The sequence below is a fragment of the Leptonotus elevatus genome, chromosome 1 (genome assembly GCF_054856555.1).
Source record: "Leptonotus elevatus isolate MCC_2025b chromosome 1, RoL_Lele_1.0, whole genome shotgun sequence".
Lineage (NCBI taxonomy): Eukaryota > Metazoa > Chordata > Actinopteri > Syngnathiformes > Syngnathidae > Leptonotus > Leptonotus elevatus.
The window spans coordinates 53,778,720-53,795,976 of NC_141239.1; the positions used below are offsets into that span (position 1 = coordinate 53,778,720).

At 37.9% G+C, this 17,257-nt stretch overlaps 1 protein-coding gene across 4 annotated transcripts in view; it reads right to left on the reverse strand.

The window, feature by feature from the left end:
* septin12 (septin 12) overlaps positions 1-17,257 on the reverse strand; it is a 72,659-nt gene that overhangs the window by 19,334 nt on the left and 36,068 nt on the right. The window contains exon 1 of one of the 4 annotated variants that reach the window (XM_086070059.1): positions 4,357-4,423. The exons of 1 other annotated variant lie outside the window; for it this stretch is intronic. Coding sequence is in view for 1 of the 3 variants with exons in the window: in XM_086070041.1 (XP_085926167.1) it covers positions 1,919-1,928 (10 nt within the window). In the remaining 2 variants the exon portion in view is untranslated. Of the gene's footprint in view, positions 1-1,740; positions 1,764-1,918; positions 2,193-4,356; positions 4,424-17,257 lie in introns of those variants that run through there. 2 more of the 4 variants (XM_086070041.1, XM_086070074.1) reach the window with 2 other exon arrangements.

Here is a 17,257-nt window from a genome sequence, read left to right on the forward strand (position 1 = left end):
TTAACCTGACCTACTACACACAATGAGACTTTGAAAGAATGCAGATTTATGAGAATAATTGTTGGCAAACATGCATGGAAAACCTTCTGTCGCTTATTCTTAGCCCCGCGATAAAATGCCCAACATTATAAATTTGTATCAATATTGATAATTGTTTATGGATTGTTTTCAAAGTGACTTTTCTTACATTGTAGTGAGGGTTTCCCCCAGAGGGCCATCATGACTGTGAACACATATGAATATGATACGAAATATGACTTCATATTGATGGATAAATAGTTTTGAAATCAGATAAAGTCAGATATGATATTAAAAATGTACTTCATATTTATAATTGCATTTCATCATTGTCATTTGGCTCAATGCAATGACATGCCAACTCGTCGAACTGGACTTGTCTAGAGCCTTTTATTGACACTAAACGACACATTAGATGGAAACATCCATCCTTCCATCCATTCTCTGAACTGCTTACCCTCACAAGGGTTACGGGTATGGACCAAAACTGCCCAAATTAAACATAAATAAATGACTAATTGAATAAATAAATAAATAGTGGAAATAAAAAAACAGATATAAAAATATAATTCAAAAGTTAAATACCAAAAAAATATATAAATGGAAATAAAACAATAAAATAAAATTGAATGATGGTATTCTCATACTGCATGACAGAATTAGTTTTGTGACCAGGGAACTTCTGTCCCATGTATTAATTGATAGAAATTGGGTTGTTGTCAGAAAGTCCTCCATAAGATTACAAATATGTAACAGAAATGCATGACAAATGTGTATTGTCAATGAGTCAAAATGTTGGGTGCAAACCCAACTGAGCTATGTATTCCCCCCAAGGCGCTGACGTCTGACACTCAGCCTGACTTGATGACGCACCGTGAGACACGAGATGATTCATAGCATACCCTGAAGAAGTGCACTTTGGCTATAATGTAGATCGATGGACAAATACTAAATTCATCCTGTGAGGGAAATTAACTATGTGCACAGTATGCATGATCTACGAAGACGTTTAATGTGTTAAATTAAGAGTAAACTACCCCCCCCCCCCCCACACACACACAAAACGGCACAATGTAAATCTTTTTTTTCTCTTTTTTTTTAATACAGGTCTACCCATTAATAATATATTATATATATTTTTTATACCTCATTAGAGTCACTGTTCAATCGTAGTAAATACAGTAAGACATTTACAATTGAGGCATCTTTGAGCAAGGCACGAATATTTCCCTATAACTCCCTGGTCATTCGTATGCTACTCATTTTTTTCTAGTATTGCTGTATCAGTTGCTACAATGGACTGAAATGAGAAGCCACATTTTGTGCAATCTGGCTCAAATTGTTCTTTGGAGCATCTTACAGTCTTAATTCACTCATCCACCTAACAATTTGTTGTCTACGTTTATTTACATCTTCATTTCGATGTGATTCTGATCTTGGGCCAATTTTTCACAATTTTTAAAAGGTTATTTTGGAGAGTATGTAATGTATTGGAGAGTTAAAGCCTTATAAAGTAGGATTCAAGCTTTTTAGCTCTCCTAAAAGGCTGAAGAAATTGTGACAGTCAAGTTTTCGGGTGTCACGCTTCTTTCTACAACAACTATATCCTTTTATACACAATACATAATTTATACACAAAATATTTTACAATGCCATCTTAAACGAAGTTATTGGAGATACTTTAAATTGATTGCAGAGTCTTCCATACCACAATAAACTTACTTGCAGGACTGTTGATTCAAGCGTTTGAAAGAGGCCTGCTCAGCAGCCCCCTTCCCTCTTCCCCATTCTGACCGCCAAAGTGGACCAGTCCTGTCAGCTTTCATTGTTCGCCCAAGAGACTGAGTGTACCCCATTGATAACCATGGGGGATGCGAAGGAACAACAAGAAAATTCCTACCTTCGACCATTCAAAATTTCCACTTGTGCGATGCTCTTGCAATGAAGTTGGGAATAACTCGCTTTTGGTTCTGCTGTTTTTCACACTCCTTTCTGAAAAGTTGGTCCACGACAACAACAGCTCCAGTGATGTCCTTTACTCTGCCTTTGTATGTTTCCCTCTCGGACTGCCTCGTACTCACTCTGTTTCTCCCTGATGTGAGGAGAAATGTGAGGAGCCGGCCAAAGAGAGGGAAGGAGAGGGGGGTTTTGGTGGCTAAAAGCAGCACCGGGATCCATTCACATGTAAATTGGCCAAGGAGCTTCCACTAATCCCCATGTGGAGAAGAACGCCTCCCGTTTGCCTTGTCCTCCCCCCCCTGTCCTCCGTCAGAATAATTTACCCTGTAGTGGCTGACCTGTTGTGACAGTGGTGTGGATAGAGGAGTACTACAACTGCCACCAGACTGCCACTCTTGTGTCTACATTACAGACGTAGTAGCTGAATGTAACGCACCGTTGTCATCCTCACTTTCTGCTTCAGGTAAGAGACAGAAAATAGATGGATGAAGAGAATTCTGAACTTTTTACCCTAATCCCCACTCTACATGTACTCTTTGCAGCACCCTCACTTGTCATCATCAACAGATACGACATTTTGGAGGTGATGGGACGACAACACAAGACATGCTCTGTCGCGTTGTTCCTGCTTAGTTATGGTAATATTTCACCAGCAGAATTGAAATATGGTGAATCATTGCTGTGTTAAGGGGGTTGCAGCAATGCCTCCCACATTTGCCAAGTGAAATAGTTTGTACAAGTTTCTTGCTTGGCAATCACAAAGCGCCGTTGGATGAGTTGGTTGTCAAGAGTAAGGCGAAAAAAACCCAAATCCCTTTCGTCAGCCTTACGTCTGCTTTTCATATCTAATAAATACATTTTGTTATAAAGGGCCTTGTCATCAGTTATTTCTACATTTTAGTCAACTTATAGTAAAGTCACATGAACACGTGCCCGTTTTTATTTGACCATTTATAACTGAATCATCTTCTAATTAGTAGATGAACACCTTAGCGCAGGGATGGGCAATCTACACACAGCTACGCACAGCCGATGATACATGATCAGCTCATCAGCAAGCTCTGCATAACCCTGATAACGATCCTGTTGATTGGAATCAGCTTGTGTTGGAAGAGGGAAACCTCCAAAACCTGCAGGCCACCGGCCCTCGAGGACCGAGTTTGCCCACCCCTGCCTTAGCTGTTCACAATGGGTACTCCTGCAAGCCTCTGGACAATAGTTTTCAGACTGGATGCAGGTTTGAATTTCCCGCCCTCTGCCTGCGGATGTGACGTCTTGTATCCAGTGTGTACGTGAAGAAGGGTGTATGCAGTTTCCTTTTTCGTCAACAGATGGCAATAGAGATTCAAAATGGAATTGTCTGTGTTCAGTAGCTTTAAAGGACTAATAACATAATTGTAAATCTCCATTGAGAATATGACATACATGTATGAGTCAATGTGACTGTCAAACCCTTTGGACCTGTGATTTTAATTCATGTAATATAATATCATGAGTCACACTCACATCCATACCTACGGACAAATTAGAGTATCCAATTAACGTACCATGCATGTTTTTTTGGAATGCAGCAGGAAACTGGAGTACCTGGAGAAAACCCTCATATTGAGACCCACCAAAAATAGCAGTTAACACTGTTATCTTGCTCTGCTCTTTAATGGGTGTGTCTGTATAAGCTCCAGATCCATGACATTCTGTTGTAAACGTTCGTCTAGGCTGATGTCTGGAAGCCCTCACACCACAATGCAAAACATAAATCATTGGATGCAATATTTGAGAGTTTGTGTACCAGTGACTGTGCTTCATAATAAAAGCTTAATGTGGCTATCAATATTCTTTTTTTCCTTTTTTGTTGTTATTGCATTATCTGATTTGTCGAGTATGTATTATTTTGTCAAATGTATTTTATTATATGGGGGTTTTGTGAAAGGTGTTGCTATGGACAATTTGTCATACTGTGGCAACATTTTCATTTACATTAAACTCAACTTATAGGAGCAGTCAAAACATTTAACCATCTCTGATACACTTAACTGTACTGTATGTTCCTTTCCACTTCCTCACACAGTAACTAAAGAGCTGAGGCAAATACTAATACCAAAACCTGCCACTTTAAAACACAATTAAGCTCTTGTCATCATTTATTCCAATCAATCCGATCTCCTCCAAAAAAGGTTAACAAGAACAAATTCCCACATGAACAGCATTTATACTCATTTCCACTTTTCACATATCCCAGTCACAAGTGCCAACCACGACGCAGTTTTGTCATGGAACAAAATTTAAAAAATTGAATACAAACATAAATAATGTAACTTGTTGAACGACTTCATTGGGTTTAAAGGGTCTCAAAAGAGGAAGAAGAGAAGTGTTCTTTACCTGATGTGGAGACCTGGCAGTTCAGCAATTACACACAACTGGGCAGGATGTCATATCACTGCCTGTGTGTAAGGAGGGGTGTGACATGGTGCGTATGTGTGTGTCAGTCAGAGGATGATGCATTTCCTGGCTTGTGGCAAGGGAACGGTTTCCTGGTTCAACTTTTTTTCTGAGTTGTATACTGTTTCAAAACCAACACATCAAATTGGAAACATTCCCGTGAATGCGCCATCAAAATACAGTTAAAAATTCTGCAGCTACTGTATATGTTAACTAAAAGCAGTGATAGAATCATTGTGAAATGTATAGTAAACTGAAAAACAACTGAGATCCTCACCGGGAAATACTGAAATGGTTAAAACCACACATGCACAGTGTGAATGAGTATTAAGTTCTGTCAGTTCAGTCCAATCCTTGTTGCGTTTCTTACCTAGTGATAGACTGATCATGTTACAGTATGCACTGTCAACTCAGAATCTTGACAAATGAGATTTCTTCATGATCACACTGTAGTTGCCTGACCTGATCGGGGAGACATTTTAACACAGCGCTGAACAATCCAAAATAAGTTTGTACGTGTAACATTCTGTCAGTAACTCTAGAAAAGTATGCAAATCTTCAAATAACCTACAATGACCTGGATGACTGACATTCTACACCAGAGGTGGGCAATCTTGGTCCTCGAGAGCCGGAGTCCTGCATGTTTTGGATTTTCTTTCTTCCAACACAAGCTGATTCCAATCAACAGGATCATTATCAGGCTTATACAGAACTTGCTGATGAGCTGATCATATATCAGCTGTGTTGAAGAAGAGCAACATGTAAAACCTGCAGGACCCTCGATGTCCACCTCTGTTCTACACAGACATTTCAAGTTACTTTTGTAGGAAAAAAGAAGTCACAACAAATTGTAGTGAGCAGAAACGGCACTGACTTTTTAGAGAGATGCTTTTTTTTATATATATATATTTGAGATTTGTAATATTTATATTTTTACTACGTGTCAAAATTAGTGCATTCATTTTGAGTTAATTTAAAGTTCCTTTAACGCCACTCATTTTTTTAACGCGCAATTAATGACCGCCCCTTACTTGAAAAGCCTGTACTGGGGGAATTCCAGTCGCAACGCAGCAGATACAGCCACATCAAAATTTAGCAGTAATAAATGTAATAATAATGCATATATTTGTGGAGACTGGGGTCAAGTTGTATTTTACAATTTTAAAAATGTTCAATGTAAAAGTTACTTCATGTTAAAGATTAGGTAACTCTTAATATGAAAAGAAAAATGCACTGAGCTATCACCATTGTCTTACAAACGCAAATCTACAAACAAACAAATCTAGTGGCAGAAAAATTACCTCAACACAAATCAATATGAGACTTTTTACAGTACAGTACAGCTTTCTAATTTTAACTCAATTTTACTGCATCAATGACTAAAAGATCCAGCCTTATTTCTATTAGTTTAACATTTTTTCCACTTTTATGTTAACAAGAGTATGAAACTTAGAAAAAAAAACAATATTTTATAGTACATTTTATTGTACATTTAGAACAGATAAAAATGTGTGATTACTATTGAAGTCATGCAATTAATTACGCTAAAAAATTGTCACCTGATACCACAAATTTTTACCTTTTGCTATAACCGATTTAATGAGCCACTCAGTTTCACTTTACAGGTCAGTGTGTAGTGAGACTTGCATGGCTTAATCCTTCAAGGCAGTACATGGCAGCTACTATTTGTGGAGCCACATGCAAAAGAAAGACATCAGTTAAAAATCTCAAAAACCTAACATAACACAACATAACATAACATAAACAACAAGTCAAATAACGTAGTGTATGGAAGCCAAAATAAGATTTTTGGACCAAACCATTTTTCATTCTGACTGAGGGAGGGGAATGGTTAAAATGGGACTAAAAATGGCAAAAAGAGACAATAAATTCCTCTTGGTTCATGGAAATCAGTTCTGGCGTTTGGTCATGATTGGCGAGAACAAGCAAAAACATTTTGTGCTTAACAGAGGTTCGAAGGCCAGGCACAGTGTTGGACCACAGCAAGACTGCCTCATGTTGGAAGATAACACACTTTTAAAATAAAAACATTGAGCATTTGGATTAATCTTAAGTCGATTAGGAGAGCGAGGCGCAAAGGATGGCTCATAGAAAGACGACTGTGTTATTCTGTTTTTGTGAGCTAAGTTAAATTAGGGAGACTGGACGTCTGATACTCTTTTGAAGACATTGTAACTTGCACATTTGACACGAGGTCAAGTCTTTCCAACCCAGGAGAACTTGGACAAAGCATCCATGTTACTATATTTCGCCTTTCCTCCACGGAGCTAGTTTATGGCTTAAGGTTCATCTCTCAATTGGTAACCTCAACAACAAAAACCTATACCAGTTGCATTTAGATGGGCATGGCAACTCAACTATGTCGGGTGCCACAAGATGCCAAGGCCTTTCTGCCTGTGCTACTCTCATTGAGGAACTGGAGACTTCCTCCTTTGACAGTACATACAACCTTAACACTGATCACACCAAGTTTCAATTTCACTATAAATAGTGGGTCAATCTCTCTGGCACACACTAAGATCTGTTAGCAAGCACATTGAGCTGTCTAAAGTGTGCCATGCAGGTGTCCCAGGACAGCCTGTATCACCACCAGCCTGCACACAAGTGTGCACAACAGCCCACCAACCCAAGTTAGCCACAGACTCTTGAAAGCCAGAGCAGCATCCGTAAAAGTCTACCAAGGGGGTCTCCAGCCCTTCTCCAGGCATGTCGAAGCCTGTCTGAAGTCTACGTTGCTCTGTTGGAGCTCCCAGACATCGGTCCCATTGTGTGAAAGAGTGTCGATCAGGGGTCTCAGACTCAAATTAGGTCGGATTCCCAGGTGTGTCTCGGCCGCATCATTTATTCCACAAAAAAAAGTACTAAATAATAATGATAATATATATTTTTTTATTGATTTGGAAGGCTTTCCTTAATTACATGTTCTCCTTTTTACTGCCTCTTTCTTGGCTCTCCACTTTCTGAAGTGACTAAACACGTTTTCATTCCCACCCACAAATGGCCTGTAGGTGTAAATGGGAGTGTGAACGCTTGACAGTCTGTACGTGTCAGCCCTGTGATTGACTGATGACGTGCTCGGCCTGACCCTTGCTCTATGCCATGATTATGAATGCAAATAGCAAAATAACAAGTTCTGGTTTCTGATCTGATCGCACATACAAGATCTAGCCTCTTATAATTTTCTCCAAATTTCTGTCAAATGGACTTATTGTAAACAGCTAGAAACACATATTTTTATATGCATTAGTTTGATAGGCTTCTTTGTAAGTTGATGACTTTTTCTTTCTGCCCGGTTATCTTGCCTCTACAACAGTGATGTCAAGTTTGCGGAACACTTGAGAGATGACAGCATTCCAACATCGCCCACATTATACACTTCCCAGACATCTCACATTCCCATGCTGCTTCTTCATTCGATACTAAAATGAGCTTCCCATGGTTTATATTTCTGAGAATACAATACAATACAATAACAATCTTTGTGAAAATGCAGATACCTGGAGAACATATCTTTTATCATTAGGAAACCTTTCTTAACTCACTTAATGTCTTCAACACGGTTTGGGAAACACACGATAAAAACATTGCGTTGGTGTATTGGTTGGCAATTGGATGATTCTATTAAATACAATTATTTGTCAATTTCGTGCAGACAAAAACACAAGATATATACACACAACTAACAACATATTTATTTGTTCACATAAGTTGACTGCTGTTAGGACAAAAACAGCTAATACATAAAAATATATCATTTGGATTGTAGATCATATGAGGATGAGCAGTATGTGAAATGAATGGACTTGTGAGTTGAGGGAAGTGGCCTATCTAACTTAAAAACAGCGCCATCATCTGGACAGTTCTGCATGCAACAGTTCAGGAGGAGAATGTGGACTACACCTTGAATTATAGGGCACATAATATAACTATATAATATAACTATATAATATAACTATATAATCTCTCTCTCTCTCTCTCTCTCTCTCTCTCTCTCTCTCTCTCTCTCTCTCTCTCTCTCTCTCTATCTATCTATCTATATCTATCTAACTATATATAGATCTATATCTATATATATCTATATATATATACACTCACATTTACACACAAACGTCTGGCAAGTGAATCATTACATCGTCAGTGACTGAATACAAATAATACTGTCTGTTGTTAGCACTGGCAGTCTACATGTATTGGGCAACATGTGTAACAACAGAAACTATGCAGCCAACAGACCCAGTGTGTGACCAGGCTTGTGAAATTAATGTTACATTCATGTAATGAATGTGAACCAGGCAGTCATCCAAAGTCATTTAGACTCAGAACCACACACCTATAAAGGACCAAAACTGCCAAAATTAAAATATAAATATAGAGTACAATACAATAAAATACAAAAAAAAATATATAATTCAAAAATTAAATACAAAAAATAAATATAAATGGAAATAAAACCGGCGGCACGGTGGCTGACTGGTTAGCACGTCCGCCTCCCAGTGCAAAGGTTGTGAGATCAAGTCCGGGCTTCGGCCTTCCTGGGTGGAGTTTGCATGTTCTCCCCGTGCTTGCGTGGGTTTTCTCCGGGTACTCCGGTTTCCTCCCACTTTCCAAAAACATGCATGGCAGGTGAATTGGACACTCCAAATTGTCCATAGGTGTGATTGTGAGTATGGTTGTTTGTCTCTGTGTGCCCTGCGACTGGCTGGCAACCAGTTCAGGGTGTACCCCGCCTACTGCCCGGAGCCAGCTGGGATAGGCTCCAGCAACCCCGCGACCCTTGTGAGGACAAGCGGTACAGAAAATGGATGGATGGATGGAAATAAAACCAACAAAATATATATATTAATAAATAAACGTAAAAATAAAATAAAAATAAAAAGAGATTCAAAAAATAAAAATGAAAATAAAATTATTTACAAATCAAGTCGCAAGTCGTGTTGACAGTGGACAAGATAGTCGTCCATTGCTGGAGCTCTCCATGTAAGACAGCGAGACTTCCTTGTTCGCCGACCCGCTCACTCGACCATTGAAAGGCAGTTTGCAACAGCGGAGCCTAACCCAAGACCCTCATTTGAATAACATTTTTGACCTGACAGAGAGTCTGCAGCATGAAATAAATAAACGTAAGAGCAGAACGTTTATTATTTATTGATATTTAATTCTAATCTATTTATATATTTATTTTTGTATTTTTTTCAAAATTTTTATTTTTTTATTTAATTTATTTATTTTACTTTTATTTATTTATGAATATATATATATATATATATATATATATATATATATATATATATATATATATATATATATATATATATATATAGTTGTATTTATATTTATTTTTTGTATTTAATTTTTTAATTACATTTTTTATATCCGTTTTTATTTTCACTTTTATTTATTTATTTAATCAATTATTTATTTTAATTTGGGCAGTTTTGGTCCTCCATACACACCACAGTGTCCTTGTTTATTTAACCTTCAAACTTCATTGTTGCTCGGTTTACATCCACCAGGCCCTCTGATGTGAATAATGACTTATATTGCCCTATGATGATTTGATCTTTAAGTGGTACTGTGCACTGTTTATTCAGGCTGAAGTGTAGGAAAAGTCTTCTCTATCAGCAGGGTGCTGCCACGTTGAGTTGCAAATCCTCTCATTTAGGACTTACAATCTCACAACATGATCTGATCTTTGTAAGTCCTTGCTAATTCAGTTACAGTTGAAGTAAATGTCCTCAAAAAGATCTGCTCGCTTTAAGCATTTTGTAAAAAGGGAGAGGTACATTCGTGGTTGTAGTACTGGTGTGTACCACTAGAGCGCCTCTTTCTCCACAAGATAATGATCAAAATTGCACTTTATGAGAAGGCACCAATACACCAAATAACAAATCCTATAAAACAAAACAAAGTCTGAGAAATGTGCCATCTCAAAAGTGTAAACCTTTTTTGCACACGCAGGTTAGTAGGAAGAGGATTTTTTGTTTTTATGTGTGTCACTCGTCACAAGTGTAAACATGCAAACACAAAAGGACAGCTTGCAGAACTTGTAACTGTAGAATTCCACTAATTCTGTATTGGACCATTAATTCATTTGTTGCTGTTGTTGTTTGTTTGTTTTTGCAATATTTGAATCTTGTCAGTCAGCATTATTTTGCCCATTAAGTGCTCAAGTTTCAAAATACCTGTGGCAGAATATTAGTTTGACAGCTTAATTAAGACACTAAGGTTTGTTCCAGCTTGGATACAAAAAGAGAAGCGAGATTTTTACAGTATGGTTTACTTTCCAGGCAATTGCCTGATGATGGTCAGCATACTGTATATGAAGGACCAAAACTAAAAATAAATAAATGACTAAATAAATAAATACATGACGAAAAGTGAAAATAAAAACGGATCTAAAAATATAATAAAAAATAACTAAATACAAAATTAAATATAAATGAAATAAAAATAACTAAATATATAAATCCCTAAATAAAAAAATACAAGTAAAACTAATACCAAAATAAAAACAAGATTTAAAAAATCAAAATAAAAATAAAAATCACATATATATATATATATATATATATATATATATATATATATATATATATATATATATATATATATATATATATATATATATATATATATATATATACATGAAAAACAATCTTGTGTCCATGACCTACTTCACGAGACTTTTTTCTGTGCAGACACACACGTTAGTAAGATAGCCAATAGCAGCACTACATGTAGACATCAATATTAACACTTGTTTCCCTCATTAGCAAGTAGCACCATGACCGAGGAGCAAAAAATCAGACTAGTAATGAAAATAATGTGTTGGTGTTGGGTGGTAGAAGGCAAGAAACTTTTCACATATCCTGGTGAAATTAAGGAACACTTTCACTCGACAGACATACTGTGACTGACTGGACTCGAGGAGGACGGCTGCTCCGTTCATCTTGCATTTTGCAAGCAAAAGCAGATGTGGGGGAGGGGTTGAGGTGGATCAAACCAGTTTCAATCAAATCGGGGGTGTACTGTATTTTTGTTGTTTAAATATTACTTTTAAACTCTATGGTTTATATATATTATAGCTATAAGTTTCGAGCTTGTTAAAAAGAGCACACTGAAAATATATCTATGTATACACTCTAAAATTTTGGGGGAGCTATTGGTCACTTTGGGGGTGCTGAAGCACCCCCCAAAATGGGCTAAATACGCGTCTGCCAGGGGTCCATTTCACAAAGCATGTTCAACAAACACCGAGACTAACCCTGAACAGCGAGTTGACATGCCCTAAGATAGGGAACTCTGCGTTTTTGGTTCCAGGACAGCTGATTTGAGGTAGTTATATCAACGCAGAGTTGTTTCACCTGGTGTTGCCACTACACTAAAAAGTCCATATTAATGGAGCCCCGATTCGTCGAGTCACCATGGCAACGGGGAAGCGCAGTGCACGGCGGCGCCCTCTGCTTTCGCGTTTAGTTTTTTTTACCCCTCTCAACTGGAAATCTAAAAGCGATTATAAGGTGAACTTGAACATGTCTTTAGAAAAAAAGTGCAACACCGCAGCGGCTCCACCTAGAGGAAGGCGGCGTGGGAGGACATTGTTGCTCGGGTGTGGGGTCAATAAGTAAATTTAAATGTAGTCCTTTGCAATCACAATAATATTACAGGGGAAACCTGTTGAATGGTAACTCATTAGTTGATTTCATTTAGGTGCAATCCTGCTGGGGAGAAGCGCACTTGACTTAAGATGAAATATAAAAACATTATTCAAACGGTTATAAGAAAAAAACGGAGCGCAACACACAATATATGCTGTGATGTGAGCGCATGACTACGGCTGGTAATGTTGCAAATGTAAGGACGGATTAAGTTATGTAGATGATGGACTGTGATGTGAAACGGTACCGCTCAAAAAGATAACTGTCCAGAAATGCCAGCATATTTATGCGCAGTCTGATTGGAATCTCACAACGAATATTTAATTCCCTGTGCAATAATGCGGTACCTTCATCAATAGGGTCATTGTCAAAAGGACATGCCACGTTCGTGACAAAAGTGGACTTTACGCTATAGACTATAGGCGTATTTACGCAAAAACTTGCCACAGCAGACTTTATGAATGAGGAAATTAAATTTCAGAATGCGTCTGAAAGGAGGCGGGAACAGAGAAAACCTCAATGTTCATTGTGAAAAACCTGCAACCAACCAGGTTTGGTTCATGGAACATGTTACTACGGTAACTGACCGAGAGCTTAAATTACCTCTTTTTATGAAACAGGCTAGAGTTACCGCTTTTTCTCTGGTTTCAGTTACCTCCCTTTCTGAAACTGAAGACTCAGAGTTTAACACATTTCAGGGTTTCTTGACTCAGAGTTCTCACTAAACCTGCTTTGTGAAATAGACCCCAGCTAATGTATAAACTCAGTTTATGTCGAGACCACTAGAGAGAGAGCCTGTGTGTGTGTGGTCACATCAAGTATTCAAAAGAAGAACAACTAAACCAATCTTTTACATTTTTATTATTAACAGCTCAGAGTGTTAACGGTTCAGAACGTGAACAAAACTGGTGACCCGGTTCTATTTCTCATCTCCCTCAGAATTGTCTAGTTCAGACAGAATTCAGAATTACATTTTGCTGAACGTTGTCATTAACCTATGGTGGCCTATAGGTGTAGCCTACACATGCGCACACGAAACGCCAAGGGCAATGACACAGCAAAAAAGATGGGAGCCACACTAACAAATGCTAAGTAGGGGGGCCGCAAAATATCATCCTGGCAAAAGGCCCCCGGGCTGCAAGTTTGAGACACATACAGTATGATTCAAACAAGTGTCTTCTTCCGCCATGTCAAGATCTGCGCCTCTCCTGCACAACTTTGAATGAGAGGAGGAGCTTTACATCACAGCGAATAAAGTCAGCTGTGTTCAGGGCCACAACGATGCAAAACACCTGTTTTAACTCATTCACTCGCAGCCATTTTCTCTGAAGCAACCCCCTTTGCTCCCGGCTGTTTTACTGGATTTTGACTGATTTTGCAAGTCCCACAGAATATTGTGTTCTATTGCTATAAAAAAACATGGAACCTATTTTGGTAGGTTGCATGTAAAAGATTCAATATGAAAGATTAGAGTCTCATCTTTCATCAAGGGAACTGCACTGTCTGTGTGTGCTTGCAATTCAGTGTCATCTAATCCAATTCAACAAATGACTACTATTATTTTAATTTTTGCATACAAAAACCTCCCATCCAACCTTTGTTCAAATCAGAAATGAGCATTCACACTCCCAAATGTTTCTAGTCTCTCATGCGCTTTTGACACTCTTGCTGCTTGATAAATCATTGTGGCTTTCTTCCAGAAAGAGATGGGGATTATTTTAAAATAAAAAACGGTCTTATAAAAAGGACTTTTTCCAAGATAAGGCATTCATTATCAAGCTACTCAATCCCCTGTTGCTCCTGTTACTGCACCATCGGTTTGCCAATGATCTGTTAACGTTCTCTCCATATCATCACCCTTTTACTTTATCATTGTGAATGACATCATACTGTATATGAAGTGTTTTGACTTTATAAAGGTAGAAAAGTTATATAGAAGTGAAGGCCGATTTTGGTATCAACCACTGCTCTTGTGGACGTTTTTCGGTCATGAACTAAAGGCTGAAATGGTTATTTTGCATTTATTGACCGTAAGTAAGTAAGTAAGTAAGTACAGGACTTAAAGTAAAAAAAAAATCCTGAACCTGAACTTTTTATGGGGAGCGGTGGTAGTGTCCAACGTGCCGATTCGTTGTTCGACCAACATCAAGCCATTAATTACTATTTGATTCGTCGTTGTGGATGGACTGGGCATTTGGGAAACTCATGAAATTCCCGATGTCTAGTCCTCCCCAAATGTCAGGTCATCTCTTTCATTATCCATTTATATTATGTATAGTACAGTATAGTACTGTGGGTTGTAGTCCCCTCTTGTGCTGCAGATATAGAATATTTTGGTGTTCAAATATCCTACGGAAAATTCTATTGAATAATCAGGTATTTGGATAAAAATAATATTTCCGCATGGTGAAAGAACAATTATTAATACAGAAGACAATAAAAATATATTTCCACCTAATATTGATCGACCAACTTTCTTTTCTAGATTTTTTAAATTGTTTTACTTAAATTGTGCTTAACAGCACATTATTTTCCTTTCTAGATAGTTCGGGATATTTTCGACAAATCTCTCCCCATGGATTTTGGAATGACCTTCCGTTAAATATTAGGCAACCTCCCTCTCTACCCACTCTTAAAACACATCTTTGTTCTTCGGCGTTTGACTTGGCATGAGACTCATCATCGTTTCAATGTTTTATGGTGCCTGCTGTATTTCATATTTAATTTGTTTATTTTATTTACTTACCTACTTTTATTGACTTATTCATTTACCCACTTAAGATCAATGTATTTTTGGTGTTATTTGTGTTTTACCTTTCTTTATTCCAGGACTGATTTTTACTCCATGTATAGCACTTTGTATGAAATGAAATTCCGAGTTGAGTAGTTTTTGGTCTGTGAGACAAAGTGACGTCAGAACCACAGTTGTGATTTTGTCGACCGTCAACTGCACAATTGAGTGAGCTCAGTTTATTAAACTGATCTCTAGGAAAGGCATCACAATGTGCAATGATTCCTTCGATTAGACTTGCCTTTGAAAAGTAGTCAGATACTCTAGCTGCAGCCACTAGCACTATTAGCACGCTGTAGACACCCTTAAACACTAGCAATAGGCAATACAATGCCAGCGTAATAAAGTCTACGTTTAGTGCCCTTAATTGGCGATCGAACATGATTTCTGTACAAAGTTGTTTTGTTGACTTTGGTCGCAATTGTTTACGCCGGTAATAAGAGCGACAGACACACGTTCCGCTGGACGAGTCAAGTCATCTGTTGCGCCGCGACTGCCAAAACGCTTCCGGGAAAAACTTCAAAATAAAAGCGTACATTGGCATTGCGCTCCACAAATTACTTGGTATGGGGCGGTTTATTTTGAAGTTGGCCTTTTCTCCGCATTGGCGGTGTTTTGCCAGACGTGTCAAATTTTCCCCACATGTATTTGTTTACTTCGCTGGATTTGTCATTGGGCTGGTGGCTCTTACGCTGGAAATCCGGAACTGTGCCGGAGTACTTTAAGCCCTGTAATTAAGAGTGCACATAAGTCTTCAGTTGTAACTTGTACTCAACAATTTAATTAGCTCTGAAGTGCAGACATATCTTTGTATATATTTCAGCGTTGACTACTGCGCTGCTATGAGATGAATGATGAACGGAGAACGTGAAGATATTACAAAATTACTTGTAGCACTATTGAAATTGAATTGAATTCTTTGCTTCACTGTATTCCTTAAAGGATTTGTATAACCACACATTTTGATTGGGACTTTTTGCTGGCCACTGGATTATTTGTTTTGTTTTAGTTATCTATTTTTCAAAATTCATTTTATTGTGTTCTCTATTAAAAATGACTTACAAGCAAATTGAAAAAAATAATAATTTCCATTAATTTTGTGCAATTTTAAGGACATTTGCTAAAATTGGGATACATAGGCGATTTGAAAAATATATCTGTCATTGTTTTTTTGGGAATTTTATGTATCATAAGTATTAATGGTATCGGTACTTGGTATTGGTATCGGTGAATACTGTACTGAAGATTTGAGTACTCGTATCGGTCTCAAAACGTGGTATTAAACATCCTTACTATTTAGTTTATCCAAATGAATACCGCTCTTACTTGAAACTTACATAGCATACGTATGTGTATGTATGGTTTCGCTACTGTATTTGTTTTTCCTTTTCCTGCCAGTTACTCGCAGAACCAAAAATGTTTCGTCTGACCATTTACCACTGTAATAGGAGTGTTTGGCAACTGCTAAATGATTCAAATGACCTCCTCACCTTTTTTGAGAACTGCCCTCAAGCTGTAATTACCCTTTGACCAACACTTCTTGGAATGAATCTTCTGAATCAATGGCTTGATTGATGGAACTGTCTGAGAATGTCTGTTCAAGAACACAAATGACTTTTCAATCATGGGAAGGCTGCTAACCTGGCGGAGTACATTTTTACAAGGGTTAATAAGTCATTAGCATGTTTCTTCGCAGATACGATCACAAGTGGACAGTTTGAAATTAATCCGTGCACAACTGTGCCAGTCCTCCCTACTACTTGCATTGTCCTTCTGGGTAGCACTGCTCCAATAGGACAGGAGCTATCACTCATTTGAAAATCTTGGACCACACAACTTGATTGGTTTTATCGTGCTTAATAAACCAAAAGTTGAAATGGGAAATGGACCCAGCATCCTTAGATGTAATTTTATCTCCGCCTCTTAAAAGATGAGCTCCATCTCCTGCATAATAAGCGCGATAAAAAGAGGATGTGACACGTAAACCATAAATGGTAACACCAAGTGCCAGGACTAACTAAAAATTGGCACCAACTGATTTCACAATCATCTGTCCTTGGCAGCACTGCCATGGTTCAAATGTTTAAGATCTTAAAAGGAGAGCTTGATACTCATCCCAAAACTGTTTTTCAGCTGGGCAGCAACACATTGAGCTGAATGTCCTTTTAAAGTCCTGTAATAAAAGCAGTGAGCGTCAGTGAACTTACAACTTTTCTCATAGGCCATGTTGCCACATCAAACTTTGTCATTCTTTTAGTACTCGAGTGCTTCTGGAATGAACAGGAACATCATGCGTGTAAGGAACCAGGCTAGCCAACAATTTTGGAAATGCGTTTATATGAAGCTACATGGTGACCTGCTTAATGTCTAG